Source organism: Anolis sagrei, chromosome 2 (genome assembly GCF_037176765.1).
Source record: "Anolis sagrei isolate rAnoSag1 chromosome 2, rAnoSag1.mat, whole genome shotgun sequence".
In the NCBI taxonomy this organism is placed as follows: domain Eukaryota; kingdom Metazoa; phylum Chordata; class Lepidosauria; order Squamata; family Dactyloidae; genus Anolis; species Anolis sagrei.
This window is the reverse complement of record NC_090022.1, coordinates 37,771,487-37,783,918: the sequence shown is the minus strand read 5'-3', so window position 1 is coordinate 37,783,918 and position 12,432 is coordinate 37,771,487. Positions and strand designations below refer to the sequence as shown.

The window sequence follows — 12,432 nt, the reverse complement described above, 5'->3', positions numbered from 1 at the left end:
CTTAAAAACTCTGGCATAGACACTGACAACTGGGAAGCCCTGGCCCTTGAGTGCTCCAGTTAGAGGTCAACTGTGACCAGCAGTGCTGTGGAATTTGAAGAGGCACAAATAGAGGACGAAAGAGAGAAACGTGCCAAGAGGAAGGCATGTCAAGCCAACCCTGACCGGGACTGCCTTCCACCTGCCCTCACTGCGGGAGAACATGCAGGTCAAGAATAGGGCTCCACAGTCACCTACGGACCCACCACCAGGACTTGGAGGACAATCTTACTCAGACAACAAGAGATTGCCTAAGCAAGCATGGCTCAAGGCCTGACCCAACCCCGACCCTTAGAAGCCGGGATTGTGGCGCAGCCAGCTGAGTGTCAGCTGCATTAAGATCACTCTGACCAAAAGGTCATGAGTTCGAAGCCAGCCTTTGTTGGAGTGGGTTTCCAACCAATTGTGTGTAGCCTGTTGTCAACCTTTGCAACCCGAAAGGCAGTTGCATCGGTCCAGTAGGAAAATTAGGTACCACCTTAAAGTGTGGGGAGGCTAAATTAACTGATTTATGGGGCCATAAAGAAGACTCCAGCAAAGCATTCCAGCGGGGAAGCATGCGGGGAATGCGGAAGTGCTTCATCAGCGTCGCAGATGGACAATGAAAGCAACAGCTCCCCTGGCATTGAATGTTTGCCATATATGTGTACACTGTAATCCGCCCTGAGTCCCCTGCGGGGTGAGAAAGGCGGAATATAAAAGCTGTGAATAAATAAATAAATAAATAAGCCCTGGCAGTTCATCAAGCGGTGTCGAGATGCAATTCATTGATGCGACACCTGGGCTGCCTGGCTCCTTTCCCACCCGAGGGGGAAGGCTATGGGAGAGAGGTTGGGTGGGGTTGTCCTCCTCTCCCAAGCCAGGACCCGCTCCGAAGTGCTTCGGCCTCGTGCTTTTCCGGAAGCCTGGCCCCTCCCTCGGCTCCTCCTCCTCCTCCTCCTCCTCGCTGTCCCTTCGCCAAAGGCAAAAGGGAACTCCGGCCAATGAAGAGGAGGAGGAGCTTCTGCTGGGGCTGCTGCTGCTGCTTCTGCCTCGCGCGCCTTGGCCTCAAGCGCCCATTCGCTGGGCTCCACTTCCCTTCCCTTCGGCGGGACGTCGCCGGCAGGTCCGCTTCCTTGGAGGTACTGCAACAAGGGCCGGGTCTCTCTCTCTCTCTCTCTCTCTCTCTTTCTCTCTCTCTTGTATTGCCTCCTTTGCAGCAAAACTACACCGTTCAAAGAATATGCATTCTGATGCCACTTGCCACTGCTGTGGCTGGCTGCAAAAGGAAGCCTAGGAGTTGTCGTTTTGCAAGGTCTTTCGCCTCCTCTGCCCAAGAGCGCTTGTGACTCACCCACCGAACTACAACTCCCATGAGTCCATAGCCTTGAGCCATAGTGGGGTGCCAGCCTGCGTTCCTGCTATAGTATAGCTCAGGCATGGGCCAACTTGGGCCCTCTCTCCAGGTGTTTTGGGCTTCAACTCTCACCATTCCTAACAGCTGTTAGGAATGGTGGGAGTTGAAGTCCAAAACACCTGGAGAGAGGGCCCAAGTTGTTAGGAATGGTGGGAGTTGAAGTCCAAAACACCTGGAGAGAGGGCCCAAGTTGGCCCATGCATGAACGATCTCGACCTACTAATTTGCATATGGTTTCGGATTGGTCAGTCTCAACATTCTAACGTTTTTAAGTGGCTGAGCAGGAAAAGAAGATGTCCTGAGAATGTTAGGAATGGTGAGAGTTGAAGTCCCAAACACCTGGAGGGCCCAAGTTTGCCCATGCATGAGCTAGCGCGACCTACTAATTTGCATATGGTTTCTGATTGGGCAGCCTCAATATTCTATTATTCTTAAGCAGCTGAGGGGGAAAAGGAAGGCTGTGAGGAATGGTGGGAGTTGAAGTCCAAAATACCTGGAGCACACCATCCCTATTTTGTGCCAGCTCCACTGGCTGCCAGTCCACTTCCGAGCACAATCCAAAGTGCTTGTCTTGGCCTATAAAACCCTATACAGTTCTGGCCCAGCTTACCTGTCCAAATGTATCTCCCTCTATGTCCCGCCTTGTAGCTTAAGATCGTCCGGGGAGGCTCTCGGTCCCGTCAGCTTCGCAAGTGCGCTTGGTGGGGATGAGGGACAGGACCTTCTTGGCGGTGGCCCCACACCTGTGGAACTTGCTCCCCAGCGAGATCAGGTCAGCGTCTTCCCTCCTTTCTTTTAGGAAGAAGGTCAAATCATGGCTCTGGGGCCAGGCCTTTGGACAGCAAGCATGACAGCACCTTGGATGTTGAACCGACTGAAATTGGCTATATGGTTGATGACAATATTTTTAACGTGTTTTTAAGTTAATGTTTTATTTACTGTTTTACAGTGTTGCTATTTGTGTTTATAGTTGTATTATACTGAGGCTTTGAATTGTGGCCGGTTTGTAAGCTGCCCTGAGTCCCCCCTCGGGGGGTTGAGAAGGATGGGATAGAAATATTGGGAGCTTGTTTTTTGCTTCCCTGGAGACAAGGACGTGGAGCAATGGCTTCCAAGTACAAGAATGAGATTCCATCTGAACATGAGGAAGAACTTCCTGACTGTGAGAGCCATTCAGCAGTGGAACTCTCTGCCCTGGAATGTGGTGGAGGCTCCTTCTTTGGAAGCTTTTAAACAGAGGCTGGATGGCCATCTGTCAGGGGTGCCTTGAATTGCAATATTCCTGCTTCTTGGCAGGGGGTTGGACTGGATGGCCCATGAAGTCTCTTCCAACTCTATGATTCTATAAAATAAATAACGTGCTCAAGAGCCTCTGGAACAGGCCCATTTCAAGTTGCGACAAAGTCTTTTAATGCACTTCTGTATGCATTTTGTCCTTATTGCTAGGCTTGCAATAAAAGCCTTTGTAATAAGAATCCAACTTATGGCCCATTTCCATGCACCTTTGGAGGCTCCAGAGCTTGTGCAGAGTTCATCTGGAGCACTGGTGAGTCATTGCCCCTACACCAGAATTCCATACCATTGAGTCATTGCAATTTAAGGGGTGTTAAGATACATCAATTCAGTAGTGCAGGTGCAAAGGGCTCCAGCCTCATTCAGTGGAGATGTGACTTGGACTCCTAGAGTTGGAAGAGACCCCAAGGGTCATCCAGTCCAACCCCCTTCTGTACTACAGGAACATCCAATCAAAACACCCCCGACAGAGGTGTTAAAGCCTCTGCTTAAATACCTCCAGAGGAGGAGACCCTGACACATTCCAGTGCAGCATTTCCACTTCCAAACAGCTCTTACAGTCAGGAAGTTCTTCCTAATGTTTAAGTGGAATCTCTTTTTCTGCCGTTTAAATCCATTGCTTTGTGTCCTAGTCTCCAGGGCTGCAGAAAACAAGCTTGCCCTACTATACCAAACACCTGCATTTACTTCCACCATTTCAGTATGTTGACATCCTGAAATGATGCTTCTTTCCTTCTGCTTCTTTCTTCTTCTTTCTCCTCCTCCTTCCTTCTTCTTCTGTTTCCACAAAGGAGACTCAAAACGGCTTCATTGGATTGAGCAGGACAGAAAACAAACAAAACTCTTATAGAGTTGGCTGCAAATGCGGAAAAGAAATTTGATTACCTTATTTTATTTTCTTTGTCAGCTTTTTGGGGGGGGGAAGGGGGATATGGTGTGTATGGTGTGGCCTAAATGTTCTATCTGAATATGCTGCACATAAAAACCATGGAAACATTGTCTGCAATTCTTGTGAAATATTTGCATTGTTGTTCTAGTTCTATGCGATTTCTGCAACAAAATATCTGTCAAGTGAGCAGATGGCCCCCTTTTTGGTGACAACAGAGGTTCTTGGTTTGACAAAGTTAATTAATGAAAAGATTAAAGTAAATGCATGCCCTCTGTGTATGGCATTACCATATTTCCTATGTGGGATTAAGTAGAGCTTATAAAGAACAATAACGGTTATGAGGTTAATCTACAAAGTAGGATAAGGCTTTGGAGACCCAATTTCTTGCCTCAGGTGCCAACATCTCAGTGACATCTCCCTTCCTCTGTGACATCTTATTACTATTTATTGCTTGATTATGACTCACTAAGGATTTTCAGCTAGCCTTCCATATAGAAACTTAACTTGGTTCCTAAAGAATCAGCTAACAGTCTGTCATTAGCCTTCCCACCAGCCAAAATAAGAAAAATATGTGACACTGTAACAGGGCATGAGAACCAGGGGATTGCGCCAGAGACTTCATGGATATGCTGGGATAGGAAGAGGGAGTTATGGAAACAAACATAGTCAAGCAAATGTGGTGGTACCACATAGGAACTCTGGGGAATTGTTCCAAACATCATAAGCAGCAATAAAGAGTCCTGAGCTGTAGAACTTGCAAATCTCCACTTACGGGTGATGGATAATATGTGACCCATATTATTGGACTGTGTCACTCAACTTTTTTTCTCCATTGACAATGGTGAGAATTTGGGTTGGTTAGAATTTTATTTCCACAATTGGTAGAGATATGCCTTTTTCACTCTTGTTCTAAATTTTGCACAATAATTCTAGATCAGTGGTTCTCAACCTGTTGGTCCCCAGGTGTTTTGGCCTACAACTCCTAGAAATCCCAACCATTTTAACAGCTGTTAGGATTTCTGGGAGTTGATGGCCAAAACCTCTAGGGACTCACAGGTTGAGAACCACTGTCCTAGATGGAGATTTTGACTCTGGCAGTGACCTTTCAGATACTGATGGACTACAGCTTATCATTGCTCCTAGCCAGGCTAGCAGTTGGTAGGGACTAATGGACCTGAGGGCCAGCAAGATGTGAAAGGCTATAGATTGCCCTCCAATAAGCTAAAGAAGGAGCAGTTATCTGTTTTTGTTCAGAATATATTTCGTGATTGTTGTGTCAAAACTAGGAGGCTCCTTCTTTGAAAGCTTTTAAACAGAGGCTGGATGGCCATCTGTCAGGGGTGCTTTGAATGCAATATTCCTGCTTCTTGGCAGGGGGTTGGACTGGATGGCCCATGAGGTCTCTTCCAACTCTATGATTCTAGGAGCCCTTGGAGGAAGGTAAGGAGGACAACCTTGTGAAAGTCCCCAGCTTACTGAGCATGAGGATGAATCCCAGGGTAAAATGTCAGCACAAGTGAAAGTGATGTTCATGTAAGAGTTAGCATCTTTCTAGACAGCCAAACCTTCCTCTTTTTCAAGTTAGAAAATAAGACTCAACAAGTAAATGTTAACAATTGAAAAATCAGCTACCGAGTTGTTCAGCCAGGAATGTAGTAGCTACCCAATGGTTTTCTTGTATTTCTTGTACCATATTTCACTGAATCTAAGGCATCATCGAATGTAAGGCACACCCCGTTTTTAAATCTTCAGATTTTAGGAGAATTTTTTTTCTAGAATATTTTTGAGGGGTGATTCTGGGTTCTTGTGTTATGGGAGAAGAAGAGTTTCTGCTGATTTGCTTTCTTCCCATGGTGCATAACTGCCTTCAAAATGTAAAACTGTGAAATTTATTGCTACAAAAATAGTGATTTTTTTGTACTTGGATGGCTTTGAAGAACCAGAGCTGCTGCTGCTGCTCATCATCATCATCTTTATTTATACCCGCCATGGGAACTCAAGGCAGCTCACACTCCACACTAAACAAGTTTAAAAGGTGCAATACAAAAGTTAAATACCAATTAGATAGCAGTGTGGTAAAAACAGAATTAAAATACAGTAAATACACTAAAAGTGTCTTTAAAACTCACATTCCACCAATCCCGCCCAGCCTCCCCAAAGCCTGCTCCTTCGCCAAATGCCTCTAGATATAAAAAGGTCTTGACCTGCTTGCGGAAGGCCAGCAGGGATGGGACCATCCTGGTCTCTCTTGGGAGGGAGTTCCACAGCCTGGGAGCAGCCACCAAAAAGCCCTCATCTCTTGTTCCTTCCAAGTGCACATGAGCGGATGGTGGGACTGAGAGAAGGCCCTCTCCAGTAGATCGTAGATGCCTTCCAGGTTCATAGAAAGAGATACGGTTCTTCAAATAACCTGGACCAGAGCCATTGTGCTCAGAAATGTGTTGGCAGCTAGTGGAGCCATTACAACAGAGGAGTTGTATGCTCCCTGTAGCCAGGCCCAGTTAGCATTCTGGCTGTTGCTCTTTGGACCAACAAGTTTCAAAGCACTTTTCAAAGGCTGCCCTAGGTAGAGCACATTACAGTAGTCCAACTGGGATGTGCTGTAGTGTCTTGGCGGTGGATACATAGGTGGCTGTGGAGCCTTATTCTTGATCCACATGTTCTCCCGCAGTGAGGGCATTGGTTTCCAGGTGGAAGGCAGTCCCGGTCAGGGTTGGCTTGATGCACCTTCCTCTTGGTATGTTTCTCCCTTTTGCCCTCCATTTGTGCCTCTTTGAATTCTGCAGCACTGTTGGTCACAGCTGACCTCCACAGTTAGAGCACTTAAGGACCAGGGCTTCCCACTTCTCAGTCTATGCCATAGTTTTTAAGGTTCGCTTTAAGCCCATCTTTAAATCTCTTTTCCTGTCCACCAACATTACATTTCTCATTCTTGAGTTGGGAGTATAGTAACTGCTTTGGGAGATGATGATTGGACATTCGGACATGGCCAGTCCAGTGGTGTTGATGGCTTCAGTGCTGGTGGTATTTGTTTCTTCCAGCATGCTGACATTTGTCCACCTGTCTTCCCAAGAGAGTTGATGGCATAGGACCATCGCCTTGATCCTGGCAGTCTTTGCTTCTTCCAGCACTCTGATATTTGTCCACCTGTCTTCCAGCTGGGATGTAACTAAGGCATGTACCACCATGGCCATATCTGACTTCTCCAAGAACAGGTGCAGTTGGTGAACTAACTCGATCTGTGTTACGACTGACAGAAGAAAGATCGTATTACTTCAAAAGTCTAGAAATAATGGGTGGAGATAATGTGTATGAACATATATAGGAGAGATCCAGCCTGGTGTAGTAGTTTGAGTGTTAGCCTTGGACTCTGGAGACCAAAGTTTGAATCTTCCAGCCTTGGAAACACACTGAGTGGACTTGGATAAATCACGTTTGCTTAGTCTGTCTTTATAGGCCCATGGAGTTTTATCTATGAAAGTTATTTCAAAAGTGTGGGCATTTTAATTAGAACTGCTTCCCTCTCCCACTTCGAGACTATCTTAATGGAGATTGAGCACCTCTCACATTGGAATCAGTAGTCCCCAACTTTAGTCCTCCAGATACTTTAGATTTCCGGTCCCACAATTCCTGGATGTTCACCAAGCCAGTTTCAGGGCTTCAAAAGTCCAGAACACCTGGAAGACCAAAGGCACAATCTTCTAGAATTCACATACATTACAAAACAGGAAGCACAGTAACCTGATTAGAAATTTCTGCTCTTTGTTTATTTTGGTTCCCATTCTTTTTTTAGGATCAGAGGAAGCCTATCTCTTGGGAAGCTTGCATAGTTTCCTGACTTCAGTTCCCAGGCATCTCTTGGGAAACAGCAAGCTTCTTTTCACCCATTGGCTTAATATATCTGATAGCAATAACATGTTTGTACCAGGAGGAAAGACTTTTTTGGCCAGCAGCTCTGCATGCTTTCAGAAATAAATATCATATTTATGGTTTTAATAAAAAAAAAGTCTAGTGAATAGCAATTATGTCATACTTAAATATTTTTATTGTATTTTTTTTCTCAGCAGGTTTTCTTAGTGCCATGTTAATGCTGCTTGCCTTTGGACTACTACTTCAGGAAAACGGGGCCAAGATTAAAGATGAAAACCTCACAGATGGCAGCAGTATTCCACAAGTGCAGTTCTATAGCTATGGAAACATTAACTTGCCAGAAGAGCATATCCCCTACTTTTTCCATAATAACCAGCACTTTGTTGCAGCCTGTAAGCAGGATCATAATTGCCCATACAAAGTGAGTGCTCCTTTTCCTTACAGAACGTGTACTTGTTTTCTTCATAAGAGGTTAGAAGTTGGTGGTAACTGGTTTCTTTGCCAACCAAATGACAACTTACATGATTGGTACTGTTCACCATTATTGGGCAGTGGGTCTTTCCCTTTCTGCTAATAATGCAATACCTTTAAAACCACACCATTTTTGCTTTTATACTTTTGTAATACTTTCAGCTTTAATGCTAAAAGAGTGAGTGTTACACTTTGTAAAATGCTAGCCTGCTATATTTTTAGGACTACTTGTTATTATTTATTTAAAACATTTATACCCTGTCCTTCTTGACCTCTGCAGAGGGACTCAGGATGGCCGCGGAGGGACTCAGAACTATATTTTACTATATTTATTACTACACCGGTATTGTGGCGCAGCTGGCTGAGTGTTTAAATTTATTGTTTTTCTCTATTATTGTTTTTACATTTATTATTTTACATATTTATTGTTTTTACATTTATTATTTTATTCTATTATTATTACATTTACTATTTTATTCTCTTTATTATTATTGGAAAGATATGTAAGCACATTTACACTGAAGAAGGTTAGAATAATGGTTTAATCAGAGTTGGGGTCTTATCTTAAATTACAGTTTTATGTAAATATTAAAAAACATTTAACCTAATGATGCCTCAATTAATGTAATTTTATTGATATCTATTATTTTGAAATTTACCAGGAGCTGCTGCATTTCCCACCCTCAGCTTATGCTTGAGTCAATGCATTTTCCCAGTTTTTTTGTGGTAAAATTGGGTGCCTCAGCTTAAGTTTGGGTTGGCTTATACTCGAGTAAATATGGTAATTTGTTCTGTACTGCAAAGTAATCCTGTTTTTTTTAAAAAGAATGACTTTGAAATAACCAAAAATTGAGAAATGATATTATTTTTGTCACTGACTAATTGACAAACTGTACTCAAAGTACCTAGTTGCTTGTGCAGAAAGTTTTGTAGTAGTATTTACAAATTGCCTTACATGTATTTTCTTGTATGTAGGGTTAAATCGCACAGCCTGCTTTTGTGTAAAACTGGAAATATTCATGCATCTTTGCAGTTCTGGATTGAAAAATGAATGCAGTAGAGTTTTTAAAAATCATGTAAACAAATAACTGCAAGCAACACATCCAAGAAGGATAAATAAATATCGTTTGGAAGTTAATTCTCAGTTGCTGTAATACTGTCACATTTTTTTGTTAACAGAAATACCTGAAGAAATCAAAAGCCTGTTGGGGTTATGAAAAACCATGCAAGCCAGAAAACAGGTTTGGATATCCAGTGTGCGATTATGCTGAGGCAGGATGGCAAGTATATGCAATGTGTGAAGTATAATTGCATAGCGGTTTCTTTTTCTTAAACCCTCCCAACGTTTGATGTATTAAAATATGCCTCTCTTGTTTGGATAGGTACCAAATGTTTTGTGTAAGTCTTATGATGAACTAGTATGCCATAGGGGTTGTTGGAATGAGATTAGGGAAACTGTGGTTGGCATTCCCACTCAGCCATGAAGCTGCCTGGGTCATATAGGGCTCTCAGGCTCGCATTGTTCAGCCAAACTCTTTCCCAGGGCCATTGTGAGATGTGAATGAGTGGGGGAGACACAACCATACTCACTGTTCTCAGCTGCTTGGAGGAACAGTGGGAGAAATGTTGAGTCATTCATTCATTTGTAACACTGAAACTGAAATCTACTGTGTTTGCTTGTGTATTAGTCAAACTCATGTATAAGTAAAGGACATATCTGCAGCCAAAATTATGGATTTTGCTTTGGTCTGTAGATAAGTCAAGAGTAAAACTTTGGGGCGTGTATCAAAAAAATATTTTCCTCTCCTTTTTAAAATGCACACAGTGAACATATTAAGAAGAGTTAAAGTGAAGGAGAGCACCTCTTTATTTGAGGGATTACAGATGCATTTTCAGATGCATTGCTGATCTGAAAATATGCACATCTGTACAAATACAGATAGAAAAAGGAATCTAAATGAGGAAAAAGAATGTGAACAGCCTGAAAAAGCAGGAGTACAACAACTAAGGAACAAGTAAGAGTATCCAATGCAAAAGCAGTAAGAAGAGGCAGAGGTAAGAAGCATTACCACCTCATTGCCCCTTTTTTGCCCCAACTGGAGAAGGACAGGCAGATCTCCCACTTGGCTTCTTACTCACCTTGTTTTTCAGCCTGAATGAAGTTCATCAGTGACATAAGGGACCCATTTTGGATGTTTGAAGTGAAGCAGATCAGCAGTGGCCATGTTCAATAAGGTCTTTCTGCATAGGCTTCTCTGTAGAGTGATTATGATAGCCATTTTTAATGGAGACAGGCAAGCTGTTAAGATAAATCACTATTAAGTTGCAACATGCTGAAATATTGCAATTATTTTAATTGCATTTATACCTCGAGTTGTCTGGGTGTTGTTGGGACCATTTGCCACCTTCTTTCTCTCTTTTCCGGCTCTGACAAGGCCTGCTCCAAAAGGTCCCTATAACAACACTGGCAACGGTGGGCAGGCTCTCTTTGGGGCTTGTTCTTTCCTTCCCCCATTCCTCTAATATACCTTTCTCCCTTTCACTTTTCTTTTTCCCTTGCTTTCTCTCATAGACCTTTCCTCTCTCCTTCCTCCCTTTCCCTTCCCATTTCCCTTCCCTTTCCCTTTCTCTATTCCTCTTCCTTCCTTCCTTCCTTCCTTCCTTCCTTCCTTCCTTCCTCTCTCTCTTCTCTTCTCTTCTCTTCTCTTCTCTTCTCTTCCCTTCCCTTCCCTTCCCTTCCCTTCCTTTTCTTTCCTCCCCTTATACCTTTCCCCTCTTCTTCCTTTCCTCCTTTTTATTTCTTTCCATACTGTCTTCTCGCTTTCTTTCCCTTCTTTTTCCCTTCCTTCCTTCCTTCCTTCCTTCCTTTCCCTCCCCTTCCTCCTCCCCTCCCCTCCCCTCCAATACATTTCACCTAGTAGCAGCAAAGCTACTTCGCTCCTTTTCTTTCCCAGTAACATCACAGAGGGCCACTTCACTTAGCCAAAGACCATCCACTTGATCCTTTTCTTTCCCTCAGCTCTGGGCCTGAACAGGCTGGTTCTTTTCATTCGAACCCCTCAATTATTTTACGTTGGATAATAGTGAAGGGTATGTGTGGCAAGTTTGGTTGAGATCCATCAAGCCATGTAGGAGCTTTTGTGGTACAAGCGGGTAAACCAACAAATATACATATGCCCATTGACTTTTATATACAGAGAAATTGCAAGTTGGGGAAGGGGGTCTATGGAGGTTGGAAGGTTGCTTCATACTAACCTGAAATGTAGCCCACTGTTAATAGTACAGATAAGTGGTGAGCCTGAGACTGATATCAGTAAAATACTCTCAATGTCTCTTAGATTGTAGCTAAAGTTCATCTCTCCACTTTACTCCATAGGCTTTCCCTCTTGTAGTAAACCCAAACCTCTCAAAATTCAGTTGAATGCAGAAGCCTCAGGCTGATTATACTTTGAATTTTTATAGTTTCATTTTGTACATGAAGACCAAGACTAGAGCAGTAAAACTCTTCCCTTTTTACTGATTTTTTTTTCATCCCAGTCATAGGTTTACATCCCTCCCTCCACACGTCGTGGACACAGGACAGTATTTTTTTTAGAAGAATCATGTATTGTACTTTCAATATTTAAGTGAACCTAACTTCTAAATTAATCGGTTTCTCTTGCCATATACAGAGCACTCTACTTGTGCACCTCAGGGATGATTTAACCTTCTGCCCTCTTGTGGATGGTGTTTATACAGAGTGCTTGAAAGAAGCATTTTTCATTCCTTTCTTCATAGCATTAAGCTTTGGAGTAGGATCTTACCCACCCAATAGCCTGGGGATCTGCTGTAGTTCAAGCTGGCGTTTCCTCAAACGGTTTCTTGAGCCTTGTTTCTACTTGCCAGGGCATCTACCATCGAAGAAGCCCAGCGTGTGTTTTGGAAGCAGGCTGACTTTGGTTATGTTAAAGAGAGGATGGATGAAGTCAAGACTTACTGCAAGCCTAAGGCAGTGGTGAGACCTTATTGGTATTGGTAAAATTTAGGTTTTGGCAAGATAGTCTATCTTATCCAAGTTCTGTAAAAGTTTATTCCCATTGCCTTTTGCCCTTTTCTTATAGGGAGATTCTTCACTTCAGTGTTCCCGTTATCTTCAGTATTGCAGAGCCACTAATCTGTATATTGATTTAAGAAGCCCAAAGAGAACTCATGAGAGGTCTGTACTTTGTTTATATTCCAGATATTCTTTTAAGAATATTTACTAGTCTTATTGAAGGGTGCATCTACACTGTAGAATTAATGCAGTTTGGTACTGCTTTAACTGCTATGGCTCAGTGATGTGGAATTGTGGGAGCTGTAGTTTTACAAAGTATTTAGCCTCCTCTGCTAAAAAGTACAGGTGCCTCATCAAACTATAACTCCCAAGATTGAGCCATGGCTGTTAACATAGTGTCAAACTGTGTTAATATGACCATTTAATGCACTTGGAAGTCCT

General features: G+C 43.2%; 1 protein-coding gene across 3 annotated transcripts in view; it reads left to right on the top strand.

Moving 5' to 3' along the window:
• The first annotated feature begins 1,019 nt into the window (after positions 1-1,019).
• The window catches only part of EOGT (EGF domain specific O-linked N-acetylglucosamine transferase), a 29,718-nt gene continuing 18,305 nt past the window's right edge, over positions 1,020-12,432 (top strand). Inside the window, exons 1-5 of one of the 3 annotated variants that reach the window (XM_060766391.2) lie at positions 1,020-1,160; positions 7,685-7,908; positions 9,138-9,238; positions 11,844-11,952; positions 12,059-12,153. In XM_060766391.2, the coding sequence (XP_060622374.2) occupies positions 7,699-7,908; positions 9,138-9,238; positions 11,844-11,952; positions 12,059-12,153 (515 nt within the window). In that variant the 5' untranslated portion in view covers positions 1,020-1,160; positions 7,685-7,698. Of the gene's footprint in view, positions 1,161-2,127; positions 2,208-7,681; positions 7,909-9,137; positions 9,239-11,843; positions 11,953-12,058; positions 12,154-12,432 lie in introns of those variants that run through there. The other 2 variants (XM_060766389.2, XM_067463463.1) reach the window with 2 other exon arrangements.